Below are 19,704 nucleotides of genomic sequence, written 5' to 3' on the forward strand. Positions count from 1 at the left end.
TATTACCTTTGAAATATGTGTTAATAATTATAATATGTATACGATAATATTTACTTTGTATATGTAATACATTTGTATAAGTTCAAATGACTTGAAATCATATAGTTTAATATATACATGTAAGATAATTTCTATACTCATTCTGTCATCTGTGATTATAATATACTATATATATGTGATGCTCCTGTAGCGCAGTTACTGCGTCTGAGTTTGATTAATAAAGTTTGAAAGTTTGAAAGTTTATATAATCGCACTTCATAAGAAGGGAGACAAATCTGATCCCAATAATTACAGAGGTATATCTTTAATCAGTAATCTTCCTAAAATATTCAATGCTGTACTTAATAATAGACTAATCACAGTTGTGGATAAACAGCTGAATAACTGTCAATTTGGCTTCAGAGAAAAGCACAGAACTGCTGACAGTATTTTTATATTAAAATCTTTAATTAATAAATATATACACAAAAATAACAAAAAAATATATGCATGCTTCATTGACTTAAGAAAGGCATTTGACTCTGTATGGAGAACAGCCCTTCTGTATAAATTATGCAAAATGGGAGTAGGAAAGTCTTTTTACAGAGTAATAAAACAACAATATTTAAATACCAAATCCTCTTTAAAACATAAAGATTACATTTCTGACTATTTTGACATTACTAGAGGTGTGAAACAAGGGGATTCATTAAGTCCTACTTTGTTCAACATTTTTATAAATGATATCACTAAAGGTTTGGAAGATGACAACTCAAGTCCTTTGGAGCTTATAAATAGTAAACTAGGCTCCCTCCTGTTTGCTGATGATCTGCTTTTACTATCAGAATCTAAGGAGGGTCTCCAAAATAGTCTAAATAAAGTTTCCATGTTTTGTGAAAACTGGCAGCTTTCTCTAAACATAAATAAAACAAAAAGTATGGTCTTTTCAACAACAAAGCAAAAGCCTGAAGCATCTATACTTGTATATAAAAACAAAAAAATAGAGAATGTTTCAGAATATCCTTACTTAGGTCTGCTGATTAAATCAAATGGTAATCTCAGTCATAGTACAGCTGAATTAACAAAAAAGGCAAAAAAGGTTTTGTTCTCTATTAAAACATATACTAATTCTCTTGGCAGCCTTCCTATCAGAGTGTCAAATAACTTATTTGACACCTTAGTGAGACCTATATTGACTTATAATTCTGAAATAACATATTTGGACTCATATATAACATATTTCAAAGCTAAAAAAAGAGCTTTGGTTTCTGGAAAAATTGTGGACCCATTTAATTTTATTGACAAGACTCCAATAGAAAACTTGCATCTTGGTTATTGCAAGTTTACCCTTGGCACTAACAAAAGTGCCTCAAATTTTGGTACAAGGAACGAATTGGGAAGACTGCCTATTGAATGTCATATAAAAACCCAAACTATTATGTATTTAGCAAGGCTTTTCACCTCAAATTTGAATCCCTTATTACATGAATCTTTTCAATTAACTAAAACTTTGGATTCTAGTGGCACCTATTCATGGTTCACTTTTGCAAAAGATATTCTTTCTGAATCTAACATTGATATAGATAGACTAAAAACCTGTGATAATTTAAAACAATTAAAAAATATTAAAAGCTATATTAAACCCCAAATAAACTCATACTACAACAACCTGTTGATAAATAAGTTAACATCTATTGATGATAAAAGTAAATTAAATTTTTATAAAGCACTTGAGCCAAATCTATTGATCAAACCTTACCTCTCTAACCCAAACTTTGAATTTAGAAAATTAATTACAAAACTTAGAATCAGTGATCATTCATTATTAATTGAAAAAGGGAGGCATTTTAAAATTCCTCGCGAAGAGAGACTTTGCAAAAAATGCAAAGTACTGGATGATGAGAAACATTTCTTAATAAATTGTTCTCATAATTCAAATATTAGATTAACATATTTTGATTGCATTAACAGAGAAAGTAATTCATTTGCTAATCTCACTGACAATGACAAAGTTATATATATACTTAACCCATCAACACCAACACAAGTGAATAAACTAGGATCCTTTATAAAAAAGTCAATGGAACTGAGGACAGGGGACCCTTTAATATTTACCTGAATTTGTGTATATATATTGAGTTACTTAGTTATTGTCTTTATTTGTTTTTGTTGTTGTTACATTATGTCACAAACTGTAAAGTTTATATGGCAATAAAACTTTGAATTTGAATTTGAATCTATAATATTGAAGATTCTTCTTCGTCTTCTAACATTTGAGGCATCTTGACAAAGCCGTCAAGAACGCTGCAGCCATGTTAGATGGATTAATTTATTTTCGTAGAAAAACTACGATGGAGTTACGACTGGGTATAGCTGTAGTAAGTTACGCCAGGATTTACGCTTTATTTACGATCATCTTAACTTACGACGGCTTTGTGAAACGGCTGTAAATCCTACGATTTATTTACGATGGACTTACGATGACACGTAGACTTACGAAGGCTTTGTGAAACGGTACCCAGGTTTTTAGATATTCTAAAAATAACCGTGCAATATGCTTTTTGCAGGTCAATATGCGTTTTGCTATCCGCCGTTTTCTCTCTACCTTCGAAAATATAGTTTAACATGTGACTATCCCTAAACGAATCAAATTTGTTAAAATATACGAATTAATAATATAATGATTTATAGGTTGCAAACAAAACATATTAACAAATGAAATATGTTTTTCCAATAATTGCAAAAGAAACAACGTTGAGTCGTTCCACGCATCGTTGTATGCATTGGAAACAAGAACAGGTTGAAGAGGTCGTATGAATAATTAAATATTATTTCGGCAACTTCTATTTAAGTATTCATGAGTAAAAGTGATATCGGGCCAGTGACTGTATATGACAGTAATATACAGTCAACGCATTTTGACTGCTTAAATAGAACGAGTGCAGTATAAAAAAAATTATCTTTGCAGCTAGGCCAAAAATTTATGGAATTGATCGATTTCCCGATTAGAAGTTGCAGGTAACTACGAGGGACACAAGCTAGTTTTGAAAATTTCCGAACTTGTACAGCACTTTTTTTTAACCTGAAGTACAACAAAATTAAGTAAACTTATTGCCACACTAGAGTTTAGATGCAGAAACAAGAGATCTTACCGTAACAATATTAATGTAGAACAATACAAAAATAGTCGCTAAATAATCCGGTCTCATTTTTTGTGTTTGATAAAGTGTGCCCTCTGTAAGATGTCAATTGAGATACGTGGTTTATCATTAGTATGGAATACTTATACCGAATTTGTTATCCAAATGAATGTTCTTATCTGAATTCAATGACTGTTGCAGTTTGTGTATGATATTTATCTTTGGATTTCTTCATTCAAGTTACAAGTTCAACGAATCAATGTTTTAGATAGTCAGATGAAGCTAGAAATGAATTTGTATTTGAAAAGGTTGTCTTTTGAAAGCGAAATAAATGCATAATTTTTGGGGCCCTTTATGATAGCTTGCTGTTGGGTGTGAGCCAAGGCTCTGTGTTGAAGGCCGTACCTTGACCTATAATGGTTTACTTTTATAAATTGTTATTTGGATGGAGAGTTGTCTTGTTGGCACTCATACCACATCTTCCTATATCTATTGATTTTTAACAGGTTTGTTATTGATTAAAATAAATGAAAACGGTGAAAAAAGCACAATAGCCAATACATGTACAAATATAAAAGCGAGGCAATTCTGCACATCATATTTAATGTTAGATTAGTACTATTTTGACCGTACTTGGTAGGTAGGGTCTCATGCTCTTTTATGGCGGACATAAACGACAGATACTCGATTAAAATGAATTAAAGCAACCACGTCACACGATTACTATAAAAATCGTACATTCTCACCTCATTTTCGCTGAGTGAAAAGATCACGCAACTTGGGCGTTGAATTGAGATCTTCGATGTCTATTTGAGGTTCAATGGCTGTCCAATTATTTAATTGCAGACATTACTGCCTATATCTTAAACAATAAGCATTTGATTCGCGAGGAATTGCATCTCACGTGTAACAGTACTGTACATTATAAAAAATGAGGAAACGAGTTTCCTTCAATGCAATGTTACTCACAGAGAATTTTAATTCAGATGTTAAATTTTCGACGGTGTTTAAATACTGTTTGTAATAGGCTGCGACTTTTAACTGCCCGAGGCTCTCAAAAAGGAAAACACGAAAGTCAATAACCGTTAATGATTTTAATTAAAGCGAAGTCGATCATAAACAACTGACTAGTACGATTTTGCTTGACCGCACAGAACAACAAAAAATAATGTCTTCGTTCATATGTGAAATTGTTGATAAAACTTTATTAAATGAATCTTTTCTTCTAATTTTGTTTTAAGGCGAAGGATAAAATATTCTAGCTAACATGTATTTAGAAAAAGAAGTATGTTTATAGAGAGTTTATTTTGTCCATTATAACCCAAAAAAAATTGTCTCTCACGTTTCCAAATCAAAGTCCTTGATATTTTGTTCCTTTTTATTTTGTTACCCGTTTGCTTTTCTTATGTTTTTCATCATAAAGTTCACACGGCAACCCATTATGTTTCTGAATTACCTAGGTAAATAACTAATGTGAGGATATTTTATTCAAATACATAAAAAATTAAAAACAATGTTAAACATTGTTTTTAATTTTTTATTGTATTTAAATATTTTGAAGCAGTGGTCATCTTTAATTGACAGCGGATGTTATTATCAAGCTACGGAAATCGTTATAGCAAAATGTTATATAATGCATGTGCCATGAGTTGAGGGGGAAAAGGGGGGGATATATATAATCTTGTATTTTCGCTAATCGGAGCTAGGAGACGTTTTAAATTATTCGTTGCATTGGGATTAAACATTTACTCAGTGATAATTTTTCAATGTTGTTTTAAACTGCTTCTATAATCAAAGTACTGAAGTACTGAACATCAGAGGACCTCAAGTTGTGTTGAATTATTGATAAATGACAGGTGTTTATATTATACCTACCAGACAGATATGTTCACCATACAATATAGTACAAATATTAAATATAATTTGCTATCATATCTGAGATACTGACTTGAACTAGGAAACTTAACTTTGTGAATTATCAATGATTACTTGGTCAAATGAGAACTGTTAGATTGGCATTATGACCATATAGTTGCACACATACAAAAAGCGCTAACATATAACTTATAATAGAGAATCAACATAGCAAACAATTCTTCGAGTAGCTATATAGTCACTCACTGAACTATGAAAAAGAGGTTCAAGACAATCATATCAAAACAGATAAATTGTAATATTGTGGCTAATTGAAAAATAAAGTGGGGAAAAATATATTGTTTTGGCGAAAGAGGTGGCGAAAAAAATAATTGACCCAGGGGAAACCCTGGGGCTAAAGATACCAGATGAACAGCAAACTCATAAATGGAGAATAAACTTACAATTCCATGACTAAAACTGAAAAAGACATGCATACAAATAAAAGTACACTAGAAACAACATAGAAAACTAAAGACTGAGCAACACGAACCCCACTAAAACAGGTGATCTCAGGTGCTCCGGATGGGTAAGCAGATCCTGCTCTACAAATGGCATTTATTAACAATGTTTGTACATGTAGTATCCAGGTCTTTTTTCTGAAACATTTAGCTTTTGGATCAATTGCTAATTAAATGGATGTTAACACAGCAAGATTACTATCCCTTATTCTAGATTTTTGTTGCAGTCAACACAAACTCTTTAAATGTTCATAAATAGCTTCACTGAGTTACATTTGTATCTTGGTTTTATTGTAACACAGTCAATCATTTATCCATTATATTTTTTTTTAAATCAGCAGCTATACATGTACATTGTAGGTTCTGTTTTCTAATTATTAAATGGTTCATTGTAAATATTACAATGTATTATATGTAGATAGCCATTTGCTAATGATGGTATTTTTGTTAATTGAATATCACATTTGGATAGTTTTTCAACTGTTAGGTTTTTTTTACTTTGTTCTGGATTTAATACTTTGGATACCATTGGTATAGCAATGAGAACATTTTGCACTATACATATAGAACACAACTACCATATGAATGTGTCGGTCCTTTGTAAGAAACCTGTAAAACAGGCCTTGTAATTTTTTGGTGTATATCTTGATTTCCCGATTGTACAATGATGTGGCCATTAGTTTTCCTGTATATATTGTTTAACATTTGACATTTCATGGCTATTTCTAACTGATTTATGTATAGTTTTTTTCTGATTGTAAAAATGTTGTATGGTTATAAGCTTTATTTCTTTTTCATCATTTTGTCTAGAGCTGGTGTCTGATTTATACCAATCATACCTCCCTTTTCTTTTTTTATGAATAATGACAACAGTTTGGTTTTAATTTTCATTTATGTATGTACATGTAACAATATAAAACAGTATATATACATGTATAATCTCATTCCATCATTAATATTGGTCATTGTCGGTATATATTTATCTTTAAGTTTAACAATGTACTGTGAAAGAGCTATCTTCTAACAGATACTTAGTATATAATGGTTATTGTGAAACCACTGATTTAAAGGACAAGTTTCACTTATTGCCCAAAATAGCCTAAACTATAAAACTCCAAAAAGTTCTCAATTTGGTTCGTAATTTGGGTCTATTTCAAAAGTCTTAACACTCAATAAATCAGTTCTTTTCATAAAAGTACATTTTACGTTCCAAATTTGTCAAAATGTGATGATTTTGGGCAATTTTCAGACCTGAAAGCTTTAAGCCTCAGGAATAAAGATTTGGCCCCTACCTACATGTACCATCCAAAATGTTTTGTAACCAAAAGAATCCAAATCTGATATATATAATTCATCAATATAAAAACTTTTTAGATCTTGGATGGCAGCCAAGTTTAATTATGCCAAAAACAATTAAAGTTTTACCATAGTTATCTGTGGTATAATTTTCACAATTATTCAATGGTTTTTTTGTGTCTGATTTTCGAATAGAAAAATAAAGATGGCAAGACCTGAACGATGCCGCCTAATTTTTTTAAGTAACATATGAACAACAGAGTCAGTGTGGGGCCACTAAGCTAAACTGCCCGCTTTGCACCAGCCAATATAAATGAATGCCTAGGGTGGGAATCGAACCCACATACACCAACTCTGTTGTCCCTATATTTTTTTTTTTAAATAAACAAAAACAAATTGTCAAGAACAAATTTAAAAATATAGCGCTCATAGGTTTGTCTCAATAAAGATTTGCTTAGTTTGCTCATGCAGTATCCCAATATAGCTCTCAATAGTATAAATAGGCTCATGTGTGCTCAAATAACCATTTAGATTAGTCTCAATATTGATATCTAACTCAATTGAGTAGATCTAGCTCAAATTTTACTCAACATATAACTGATCATATTTGCTCAATTTAAGATCTCATGGGTGCTCATAGATAAAGTTAACTGATTGTATTTCTCATAGATATAGAATGAAATTCAAAACAGTGTGGCTGTGGCCATTGATTGACACATTAAATTCATCCATTGACTGGGACAATTTACGTGAACGTTTGTCTGTAATGACCACTGTTAACGACGTACATACGATAGACATTTAAACTGTGGGGTCACCAAAGGTTTCTTAACGCCTTTAATTATAAAATAATTCGAAAAATTAATCAGGAATAACCTTTATGTTTTGATTTATATAATTAGTATAAATCAAACATCGTGTTATTTCTGATTAATTTTTCGAATTACTTTATTAAGGTGTTGAGAACCTTTGGTGACCCCATAGTTTAAGTGTCTTTAAAAAGTACATAGTGAGCAGTGTCCGTTACATACAAACGTTCACCTAAATTGTCCCAGTCAATGGATGAATTTAATGTGTCAATCAATGGCCACAGCCACACTGTTTTGAATTTCATTCTAACTAATCATATTTGCTCAATTCAAGTTCTCATATGCATGTATGTGTGAACAAATGTCTAATATAAGTTACTAAAATTTGACATGAATATGGTTACACATTTAAATTAAATAATGCTGTAGAGTATGATAAGCACAAGTATGTCATCAAATTATCATATAATTTTGGCGATACATGTCATGTATGGTTAAAATAATACAATACTACAAGCTAAGGAAGACTTAAAAAACAGGACATTTAATCTATATTTATATCTCCAAAACTGTAAGGTTTCTCCCAATATATCTATAGTAATTCAGTAAATGTGATTAACCCAAATTCTGACATTTCAGTGTAAAGTAAGACTCTTGATTTTACGAGCAAGAGTCTTTATACACTCAAAAAGAGTCCAATTCTATTGGAAGAAGAAAAAGTCGAAGATTCTCTGAATATTATATAAACAATAAATTCAACCAAATAATTATATATTAGAATTACTTACATAGACATAGTCAAAGTCATTACAAATTCCGCGTATTTTCCAGTCAAGGGACATATTCACATATACTAATGCAACAATTTGAACAAACTAAGTCGGAGAAGGAGCGAAAATCCGAAACAGTATCTTAAAAAACAGAAAATAGTTCCGTGTGTGTGTCCAAGTGATCAATCTACTTGTTATTTACGAAGAAAAGAAATTTAACTCCAAAAATTGTTGAGATCTTTATAAAAACAAATTGTTGTTATAAAAAATACACAAATAGTAACCTTATCTTTAAAGGCCTTGCAGGTTCTTGTTACTCCTACCCAATCTGCTGGTATTTTCAAAATGGCTGCGGGCCGGGACGTGACCTGATAATTTATTTTAATATTATGACAGATTAAATTTTCCTGGTTTTGCTACGTTAATATTATAGACAAATATGCTACAAACGGTTTAAAAAGGTGACTCCAAATCAAATAATTGAAATATAATTACCTTTCTGTGTATAAATGTGTGAATTGATTTCCTCTCGATTTTCTACACGCTCGCTCTTGCCCTCTTGCGCACTCGTGGTATTCATCCGCAACAACAATTTTTCGACACATCATTGATATTGAAGATCGTTTGATTAATATACAAATATTTCTAACGACAACACATTTTCATATTATAAATTTTGCATTAAGAAAAATAAAAAAAAAAACTGAGTATCCATTGAAAACATGAATTTAAAAGAAGCGATACGGAATTTTATTCTGCACTATATAGGTCCGCGGGTCTATAATGTCGGTTATTATTCCAACACTAATTATATATGCATCTCTTTGATCTTTGAAAAGTAGGCGATGGCAATACACCCGAGGCCCCCTCAGGGGCCTCTGATGTAAAAAGGCATTGGCTACAAACAGGCATGGCGACACACACTCGTGGCTCTTTTTAATACAACCGAATTTGAAATCGATATGAATATACACGTAACTATATGAATTAATGCGGCTCAGTTTTAGAAAAAGAAAATATGGAAGTCAAATATCACGTGAAGCGCTACCAATATAAATCAGTATAGATCCCCGTGACACCCGTACGGTTACGCTTGACCGACAGAATAACAACACTTTAATGACGTTGATAAGTGAAATGATTTGATACAATCTTTTTAATGTTGGTTTAGGGCTATAGATTTATTGAAATTATAGCTAACATTTCATAAAATAGTATTCTTAAAAAGATGTATGGTAACGAAACCGTGATTAAAGCTTTGGAATTTCTTTCTAATTCGGAGGTTGCATGTGCATGGTTTTATAACGGTAAGACTTTAAAGAGATGTCTTCTGCATTTACTTTGTGAACGTTTTTTTTTTCTTCTATTTATTGCAACAACATTAAGTTTTTTCACTAAATTTTATCGTTAAACTTATATCTAAGTTCAGCAAGGAATTAGGTCAATATTATATGTGTTGCCAATAGTCTTCGTTCTCCGGTCTATCATGCTTCAAAGGGTTCATTTTTTTTTTAGAATAATTCAATTCGGTATGCACCCGTAACCATATAAAAGTAGTAGTCTGGTTACATGTACATGTTTTATCAGGAGGTGATAAGATGAAGTTCTTTTTGACTTTATAAAATGTGATAGAGTTATAAAATTGCATGGAATCGACAACTTCAAATTAGATTTTAATTATGCGTTCCTATATAAAATTCAAAAGATTTGGTATGAGAGCCAATAAGCCATCTCCAACTGAGTCCAAATGAGGTAGAAGTTGACTACAATTGGTCACGGTAGAGCTTTCAACAATTAGCAAACCAAAAGATATAAAAGGTCCCGAAATTAATGGAAATTGAAATAGAATCATATTCAAAACAGTGTAGCTGTGGCCATCGATTGACGACCTTAAATTATTCCATTGACTGGGACAGATTAGGTGAACGTGTGTCTGTAACGACAACTGCTCACTACTTACTTATTATAGAATTTAAACTGTAGCGTCACCTAAGGTTTTTAACGCCTTTAATATTAATAAAATAATTCGAAAAATTAATCAGGAATAACTTTATGTTTTGATTTATATTATTGATATAAATCAAAACATCGTGTTATTCCTGACTAGTTTTTCTAATTTCTTTATTTAGGTGTTGAGAACCTTTTGTGACCCCACAGTTTAAGTGTCTTTAACAAGTACATAGTGAGCAGCGGTCGTTACAGACAAACGTTCACATAATCTGCCCCAGTCAATTGGATAATTTAAGGTCGTCAATCAATGGCCACAGCTACACTGTTTTGAATATGATTCTATGAATTTCATTAGCATAAGTAAGGCTATAAAGAGCAAATCTCGGGGCCTTTATTAGCTGACTTACGAAGTATGGGTTTTGTCTATTGTTGAAGGCCTATAGTAGTTAAAGTTCTGTGTCATTTTGGTCTCTTGTGGAGAATTGACTCATTGGCAAACATATTAACACAACATTTGTTTTTATGATTATATTTCTTTATTTTAGACTCATATACAGCAACATGGTGTTGTTTGGAGGCATTAACATGTCTGGATATGACTTTTTATCCAGAAATATATCACGATGTAGATGCACTCACCAGAGATGATGATATTTGTTGGTATGTTATACCAATATATTTAGAAAATATATGTGGATCTCAATTGTATAACAACAAAAGTTTCAATTATGCCACGATATATACATTATTTTTGTAAATAAGGTGTACTGTGTAAACAGTGGCTGTCAGCTTAAGTCTGGTTCATTTAATAGAAATTTTGTTTTAAACAACAACCATAATTATTATAACGATCGTGACGTTACATAGTACGGTGACCAAGTAAAGAAAAGTCGCTTATTTAAGGAGTTTAATCGTCATTCGGACTATACGGCTATAAATCACAGTATTGGTAGTTCAAAGGTTACACTTCACATTTTGACTTGTCGTCAAAAAATCGTACGGTGCAATTTTTGTAAAATGGGCTTTGAAGTTCGTTCCCTTACTTTAAAGAAAAAAATACTTTCAAAAGATTTTTGGTCTACATTCTAAAAGAACATTCGGTATATGCTTTTTGTTATTCTATACATTGTCGTAACATTTTTTTTTAAATTTCAAACAAAGTTTAGCAAAATTAATCCGTTAATGAGGAGTTTTTGTAAAAATTGAATACTACGAATATTTTGCATTTAATAGAGTACGTTTCAATTCATTTTCATCAATTATTTTTACGCAAAATGTACAATAAACAACATTTATATGATATTTCAAACTTTTATTGAACAACAATTCCAAAATCATTATCTCAGAAGCATTATTTCAACTTGTGCATTGAAACAGAATATACACTACAAAATGAAGATACAGGTTTTCCACTTGAAATTCGACTTGTAAAAAGAATTGAACCGGACCGATACTATTATTTTAATCTATAAATGATATTTTGTATCACAACGATTTTTCATTGCTAAAATTTGTTCAATTCGATCTTTTTTGTTAGTTTATGGTCCCATTTCGTATTGGTTATCGTGTTTTTTTATGTATTTTTAAAAGATTTCATATTTTCGTATGTTTATTTGATATGTTTTTTTTTCTTTTAAAATATTTCAAAAATTAAGAACCAAGTCTGAATTTGGATATGTAGTTATCTGGAAAATGTTTGAATTAGGAAGTCCTATTGCGATTAGGTCCTAGTAGTTAAAAAAGGCAACACATGGCTTTTAATTTTGAAAATTGTGTCGTATGACAGAGAGTATAAGTACTGAATCAGTCACCTCCTTTACTGTAAAGAGTAACCGTTGCTTCTTAAGTTCTGTTGAAAGACTTAATGATGGAATCTGGTAGAGTATGGGTCGTTTGTTGAACCTGATTTGGTGAACCAATTCCATTCTGATGCCTCATGTGCATTTTCCCTACCTTCCTTTGGCCCATCACTCACAACTTACACCAGTCTGAGAGGTGGTATGGCATTGCTTAAATGTATTGATGATAACAAAAAAGCAAAAATGTTATTTCAGACAATAATATTAATGACTGGTGTAACTTGCTTAAGCACTCACCAAGGGCCAATACTCGTATGATCATTAATGCTTTATACTTTGACATGAAGTTAACAGAAAAGGGAAAGAGCGACAGAATAATCATAAGGACCTCTTATACGGGTGTGATTGTTCTGTGTGTTCACTACTGCAAACAAATGACACATGCATGCGAATTTTAGGTGCAGTTGGATGTGTAGGGATTGATAGTTTAGTCTTACATGTATGATTTATTAGTTGTTGGTGGCTTTGAACTAGCTGTCAGATAACTGCGAATACACTCAGATCTATTCCTAGTGTCTTTTTGTTGTTGGGATGTACACGTACCCGGCTACGTCCAATTGTATTTTTGTCCATCTGATGAGTTAAGCCTTTTTCAACTGATTTTTATAGTTCGTTATTATGTTGTACTGTTATACCACTGTCCCAGCTTAGGGAGAAGGGTTGGGAACCCGCTAATATGTTTAACCCCGCCACATTATTTATGTATGTGCCTGTCCCAAGTCAGGCACCTGTAATTCAGTGGTTGTCGTTTGTTTATGTGCTGCATATTTGTTTTTCGTTCATTTTTTTTTATATAAATGTTAGTTTTCTCGTTTGAATGGTTTTACAAAAGACTTCAAACGACACACACGACTATTGTAGTTACAGAGCTTTGGCAGTACTGACGATATGAATAAAATTCGCGTCAAGCTTGACACCAGTAACAAAGTATGTTTAGTCAGGTTACCTCTCTGTGAAGTGGCAATTTTAACCGGATAACACATTGCTAAACCCCCTGTTCCGTCACCCTTAGAATATGGTTGGCGAACATTAATTATTTCATTACACCCCGTTTATTTTAAAGGGCATATGTCAGCAGAATTCTTGCAGGATCTTTTGTGTTCATGTAAGGGAAAATCTTCATGTGAAAAGTGTTTGTTCACAACAAAACCTTACATATACGGAGCTTTGTTCCTTTCAAGGGTAAGAATTATGTAGAAATTCCTTGACAGATGAATCAGAAGATACTCCTGAATGAAATCTGTTTTGTGATTATTTTGATTGGATTTTTTAATGTTCTTCGAGGTAATAAGTGGTTTTTGGTTGCAATGAATTACATGCATGAGCTTTTTCAAAATAAACATTCGGGATAAAACAATATTTATCTTTTATTGCTGAGGTTGAATGTCACCTGGCAAGGTAACTACTGCAACTTTAACGGAATTTGTATAGATCTTGTATAATAGAACAAATGTTTGAAAAACGCCAATTTTCAGAATTAATCGATTACTAAGTAATATGTTCCTTTTTTTTTTACATTTTCGAGACAATACATTTTCAATTGATTTGAAATTTAACACAAAATGCTGCTGATATCTTTCAATTTTGAAGATACAGGAAGAAAAGAAGAAAACAGTATGTTGATCTTTGACCTTAATTTATGCAAAACTGTTACCACATTTCTTTTTGACGACATCGATATTCCAAAAGTACTCATTTTTTCGAATCCGATGATATATGATATAGCCATATAGTATGTTTGACGATTAAATTTTAAAAATATTGGGTCTGGTCACCGTACTAACAAGCGTCCAGTCGGATAGAGTATTTTTTGGCAAATACCACGACAGAGAGGGTAAAAGAGGCATATATCCTTTTTGCAAATACCCCGGCTGCGTTAAAAATGAACGATATTGATTTAAGAACAGTAAATTGGTGAAAAATACACTGGCTATCAACCAATCAAAACCCTGGATTCTTACATAAGGTGTAATTATCATAAAAAATATCGCTCCCAGTAAGGCAAATGCTGAAAAATATATTTTTTCCAATATTTTAAGAAAGGTAAATGCCGATAGCAAATAATTCTCTGAGTATGAAATACAATAATTAAAATACAAATTATAATTTTTACTAGCACCAATATCTAACCGACTTGTATTTTGAATACATAAAGGAGACAAGCGCTGACTCGAATATATAAGTATGGTCATCTCTTGGACTTTTCTTGTCCAACAGTTAGAACTCTTGCTGCCGGAGTACGGAAGTCCTTTTGGCTGTGTGGGATGTATAAATTATATGAAGCCATATTTGATCGGAATATGACGTTATATATCTGATGCCACAATATGCCACGAATTCGATATACTTAAATGGCTGTATCATATCATATTTGTGTTGTGGTCGTTATATAGATTACTTTTAATCTTTTTCGTTTTCTTATTTTGTGTGTATCACTTCTTACCTAAATATAATCCTGTCTCTTGCCAGGTCTACGAAGTATCTACTGGGATGCATTTCGGAAAATCTAAACACATTTTGTGACCGATACCAGTCCATAATGGAACAAACGTTCGGACATCATATACGAGTCATAATAGATAAGTACTCATACAATGGATCGTGTTACGAGGATTACGGCGATTACGACGATTACTGTAGGTTCTTCATATACATATATATAATAGTATATACAACTTTCCTGTTTTATAAGTTTTACCTAATAATATTTCCTTTCTGAATTAACCATGAAAATAAGTCTAAACTAGAAATCTTTGATAAAACTATTGTATTGCGCAATTTAACAGCGAGTGCAGTAGCTGTCTGTCAGTGTATAAACTTTTGAATATTTATTGAAATATTTTAGAAATTAGTGTTTTCCCGTTATATATAGAAGATTATTATTGACACATTGCTGGAGAGCAATTATTTATATGACTGAAACATAAAACAAAATGAGACTTGAAATAGAAAGTTCACAACCGGGAAGCTGAAATCCTCTCTTATGAAGTAAAGTTTTGTTTTCTACCGACCAAGTTATTTGTAAATGGAGTAGGTCCGGTAAGAACCCTTTTTGGCCCCAAAATATAGCAGTTTTACAAAATTGTTAAAATGTAAACGTTTAGTTATTTATTGGACAGTAGAATGCTTCTGCTACATAAAATGGGCTGTTTTTGACAATACAATGCACATATATCGGGTACTAGCACCATTAAGTCATGCTAAATTACTGAAATCTTCAAAATTCTAGCATTTTAGTTAAATTTTAGACGGTTTTTTTGAGAGCCTCGGGCAGTTAAAAGTCGCAGCCTATTAAAAACAGTATTTAAACACCGTCGAAAATTTAACATCTGAATTAAAATTCTCTGTGAGTAACATTGCATTGAAGGCAACTCGTTTCCTCATTTTTTATAATGTACAGTATTTTTCACGATAATGCGTGAAGTTCCTGAGGTTTCATCCCATATCCGAAGGTCCTTCGCCTTCAGATGCTGTTTTGGGTTTGGGGGAAGGTGGGGTATCAGACCCAACGCCGAGGTCCGGGTGTACACTTATAAAAGGCCTTGCTACGTGTATGTCACTGAACGCAATAAAATAAAAACGGAAGTTAAAGGGGATTGCAATCAAAAATCTGATTTTTTTGCATTTTGAAAATATAGACGAAGCTTCAATTGATCTATGCATGTACCTTGATTTATACATTTGATTTTTGTTTTATGTACCATTATTGAAAAGACCTGCACTGTTTTTATTTTAGCTACTGATGACTATGTAACATTGGAAAGTACAACTTCAGCTTTTAAACAGAGCACCAGTAATGATAACGGTGCCATAATCGGCGGATGTGTTGGAGCTGTACTCGTCATTGTATTAATTCTTTCTTTATTGTTCGTTTACCGGAGATCCAAGAGGAAGGGGACCGAAAAGGGGTAATTATTCAATCATAATCATTATTGTTTATACTGGTAGCAGTTATATACTGTTGCTGTCAAGGTCATTGAAGGTTACAGGTAAAATGAAATAACATATCTTTATCATAGAAAAAGATTATTATAGCAACCAGGAAAAAAAACGATCTGATAATTTTTCAGTTGTGTAATAAATGTATACACTGTCGCTACATAATTTACCGTAAACACTTGCTGGTACTTTGATCACATATAGAGTAAACCGATTGCTCCGACAAAACCCCAAACGGACAAATAACAACGAACAACTTAATGTCCATATTACCTGACTTGAAACAGGCATATAATATTGCAGAGTTTGGCTAAATTAACGTGCGCACAAACCTCAGTCTCCTTACTTATACGCCCTGCACGTCTATATGTAAACAGTAAATGTTTGTGATGCCAAAAAGGTCAAATACTTTTAAACATCTAAAGTAAAAAGACTATACGAAGGATAATTATTCAAAACTGTAAAAGTTGACTATCTAAAGAGAGTTGCAGTATTAGTTTTAGTATAATTACGGAAAGGTTTTCTTCCAAATAAATTGTTGATTAATGCATAACGCTAATTAAAAGTTTCTACAGCGGAACCAGTTTTTTCAGCGCAAACTTGTGGCGTGGCCAAAAACTCTCCAAAATCTTAATAGATAAGACGTTAGGGGATATAAGTCACTTTCTTACAAAACCTCCCTTTTCATCATTTTTATGATCGACCTAGGTATATCGTATGGGGGTCACTTTACATTTTTATAATCATAAGTAATCAGAATAAGTAAAAGGGTATATGGGGTACACATCATAGATGAAGACAGCAACCCAGTAACATACTAGCAATAAAACCGTAAAACCCTAGTTTTATGTAACAAAATACAATAAATCATAGAGCTTACCACAGAATATATGTAATTTTGATATGATTAAACGACGGTTGTAACTAGTGGATCTGATAACCATTTCCCAGCATCCGATTTCGACCCAATGTGGAATGATGACTCCCATGTTTTAATTTTCAATGTAGTGTTTGGCCTGTTGTGGGTCAGTTTTCTCTCCTTTTGCCATAATGTTTTTATTTTGTTTCTTCGTCTTAATCATTGCATTCCCCTCTGGATTTATCTATCCTTTTTTATAATAATTGTGATTATTTTTTTAGGACTGAAGAGAATGATAATGCTGCCTACAATTTGGCACACAGAGGCTCAGTTGACTACGCTGAAATTCGTGAGGTTAATATGGATCCGGACCAAGTATGTTTACAAATATTACACTGCGTTTATAAATACAATTGAGTATTCGGTACTATTATTTGATAAAGGATTATCATCGCTGGTTTATGCAAAACAGTTGTGTGTGGTTTTTTTTATCAAAAGTAATGTATGTTTTTAGATGAAACAAGGCTACTTTTTTGGGGGAAAATATTTGAGTATTTAACTGTCCTCTTGACTTGGAATGACATTTTTATAGTCAAACCAAAATACTAATAAAAGTACATGATTAGTCATATTATGTTTATTTCTATGTACTATAGTAAATTGAAATGTCCTACTACTTAATCCTCTTTGAAGTAACCATACCAATCAATCGTAGAGACTAACAGTCATGGCATAAAAAATACACGAACAGTCAAATGATTCAGCATGTCTATTGCTAATGAAACTGCCTCAATGAGACACCAAACAAACGACAAAAACAACCAAACAACATCGACAGAATTAAATAACGATGTAGTTGTAATTAACCGGTATGAATTAAAGGCATAAGAAGTTAACCGATGTTCACTCTGGTTTTCTCCGCCAATAAAAACTTGCCGTCACAATTTGACCAAGAGGGCTCAAAGTTTCCAAATATATCTTCATTAATCAATCAATATATTTTCAGGCACGGTATGTTAAACTCAAACTAGGGCATCATGAAAATCAGAACGTCACATACGGCTTAGAGAATGATCAGACTGGTGAACATGATGCATCTGTGTTTACCATAGCAACGGATTCTCCAAAACCTGGATACGATGGTCTATCTAATTTCCAAAGACATAAAATGGAAAGGCAATATACAACACTGTCAGAAAATGAGGGAAATGATTATATTTTGCGACCTGAATCAGTTCCAGATCTAAGACCAATGATGCATATAAAGGATGAAAATGGCGTTAATTACCAAGATGGACATGACTATTTTGTACCGGAAGCTGACACTCCCCCTCTTACACCAAAGAGTGCAAGATACGACGCAGAATCGACACATATCTAGTTTTTTGAATTACACAAATTCAAATAAAGTGATGAAAAAAAAATTACAAATGTGGATAGCATAAAAAAATTAGGTCTAACATTAAGATACTGAATTATATAAACATCATTAAATATTGAAAAATTCTACGAAGTTCCTTGTAAATAACTTGTTGTCGCCTAGTTGAAGGCATTACTCGAACATATGGCTTACGCATAACTCGAACAGTTTGGTGTCGATTCCAAATTCCAGTGAGACATAATTTTACAAAAGTTTGTCAAAGCAGTTGTGTTAAGTATAAAAAAGAAAATGTGGTATCACTGCCAATGAGACAACTGTCCACAAGAGACCAAAATAACACAGACATTAACAACTACGGCCTACAACAATAAGTAAAGCCCATACCGCTTTGTTAGCTATAAAAGGCCCCGATATGACAATGTAAAACAATTCAAACGAGAAAACTAACGGCCTTATTTATATAAAAAATGAACGAAAAACAAATATGTAACACATAAACAAACGACAACCACTGAATTACAGGCTCTTGACTTGGGACAGGCAGATACATAAATAATGTGGCGGGGTTAAACATGTTAGAGGGATCTCAACCCTCTTCTAACCTGGAACAATGGTATAACAGTACAACATAAGAACGAACTATAAAAATCAGTTGAAAAAGGCTTAACTCATCAGATGGACAAACATACAATTGGACGTGGCCGGGTACTTGTACATCCCGACAACAAAAAGACACTAGGAACAAATCTAAGAGTACTCGCAGTTATCTGACAGCTAGTTCAAAGCCACTAACAACTAATAAAAAAAATCATGCATCTAAGACTAATGGCTCGTTTTCGGCCCAAGAAAATTAAATTTTTGAGAACGATTTCAAATTGGGCATAATGTATTGAAATCATACGATTAAGAAATATGAATCAATTGCACAAAATTGTTGATGAGCGGCACTATTACAAAAACGTCATAATTTACGCCTTTTTCTAAATGTCGTCATATATTTTGTTGTCATGTCAACTAATTCAAATAGGAACATACAAATAAGGCCAAATAAAAATATATGTGTGGTTCCAGTAACCCTACCGTCCCTACTTTTTCGGCTTAAAAATAGCCTACCCTAAAGATTTTAGTGTCATTTTTCATTAAGCACTGTTAAAGTCAGAATGTTGCTCCCATAGACTCAATGTAAAAAATTAAAAAAAAATTAAAAAAAATCCCTACCTACCTACCCTAACTTTTTTTCAGATGTAACTGCATGGAACCACACTTACTTTTTTATTTGGCCTAAGAAGATGTGGTATTATTATAAATGAAAAACTATCCATCAGATACCAAATGACATGAAAGGTT

At 32.3% G+C, this 19,704-nt stretch overlaps 2 protein-coding genes and 1 long non-coding RNA gene across 3 annotated transcripts in view; 2 read left to right on the top strand and 1 right to left on the bottom strand.

Annotated features, from left to right (window-relative positions):
• LOC139519706 (uncharacterized) overlaps positions 1–3,248 on the bottom strand; it is a 43,036-nt gene extending 39,788 nt beyond the window's left edge. Inside the window, exon 1 of the mRNA XM_071311937.1 lies at positions 3,132–3,248. Coding sequence (XP_071168038.1) covers positions 3,132–3,188 — 57 coding nt within the window. The 5' untranslated portion in view covers positions 3,189–3,248. The remainder of the gene's footprint in view (positions 1–3,131) is intronic.
• LOC139485827 (uncharacterized) overlaps positions 1–19,704 on the top strand; it is a 971,519-nt gene that overhangs the window by 340,219 nt on the left and 611,596 nt on the right. The gene's annotated exons all lie outside the window — the stretch shown is intronic.
• On the top strand, positions 9,536–18,437 carry LOC139485786 (uncharacterized). The gene is made up of 6 exons (XM_071270438.1): positions 9,536–9,676; positions 10,865–10,979; positions 14,648–14,814; positions 15,915–16,086; positions 17,258–17,351; positions 17,983–18,437. The coding sequence occupies exons 1-6, from the start codon at positions 9,598–9,600 to the stop codon at positions 18,355–18,357; spliced, it is 1,002 nt and encodes a 333-aa protein (XP_071126539.1). The 5' UTR covers positions 9,536–9,597; the 3' UTR covers positions 18,358–18,437.

The sequence above is a fragment of the Mytilus edulis genome, chromosome 1, assembly GCF_963676685.1.
Source record: "Mytilus edulis chromosome 1, xbMytEdul2.2, whole genome shotgun sequence".
NCBI classification, from domain to species: Eukaryota; Metazoa; Mollusca; class Bivalvia; order Mytilida; family Mytilidae; genus Mytilus; species Mytilus edulis.

Excerpts from the sequence above, each read along its gene's own strand:
- LOC139485786 (XM_071270438.1), top strand. The coding sequence starts at position 9,598 with ATGTATGGTAACGAAACCGTGATTAAAGCTTTGGAATTTCTTTCTAAT. Across the intron at positions 10,980-14,647 it reads AGAGATGATGATATTTGTTG|GTCTACGAAGTATCTACTGG; the intron begins GTATGTTATACC and ends GTCTCTTGCCAG. Across the intron at positions 17,352-17,982 it reads TTAATATGGATCCGGACCAA|GCACGGTATGTTAAACTCAA; the intron begins GTATGTTTACAA and ends ATATATTTTCAG.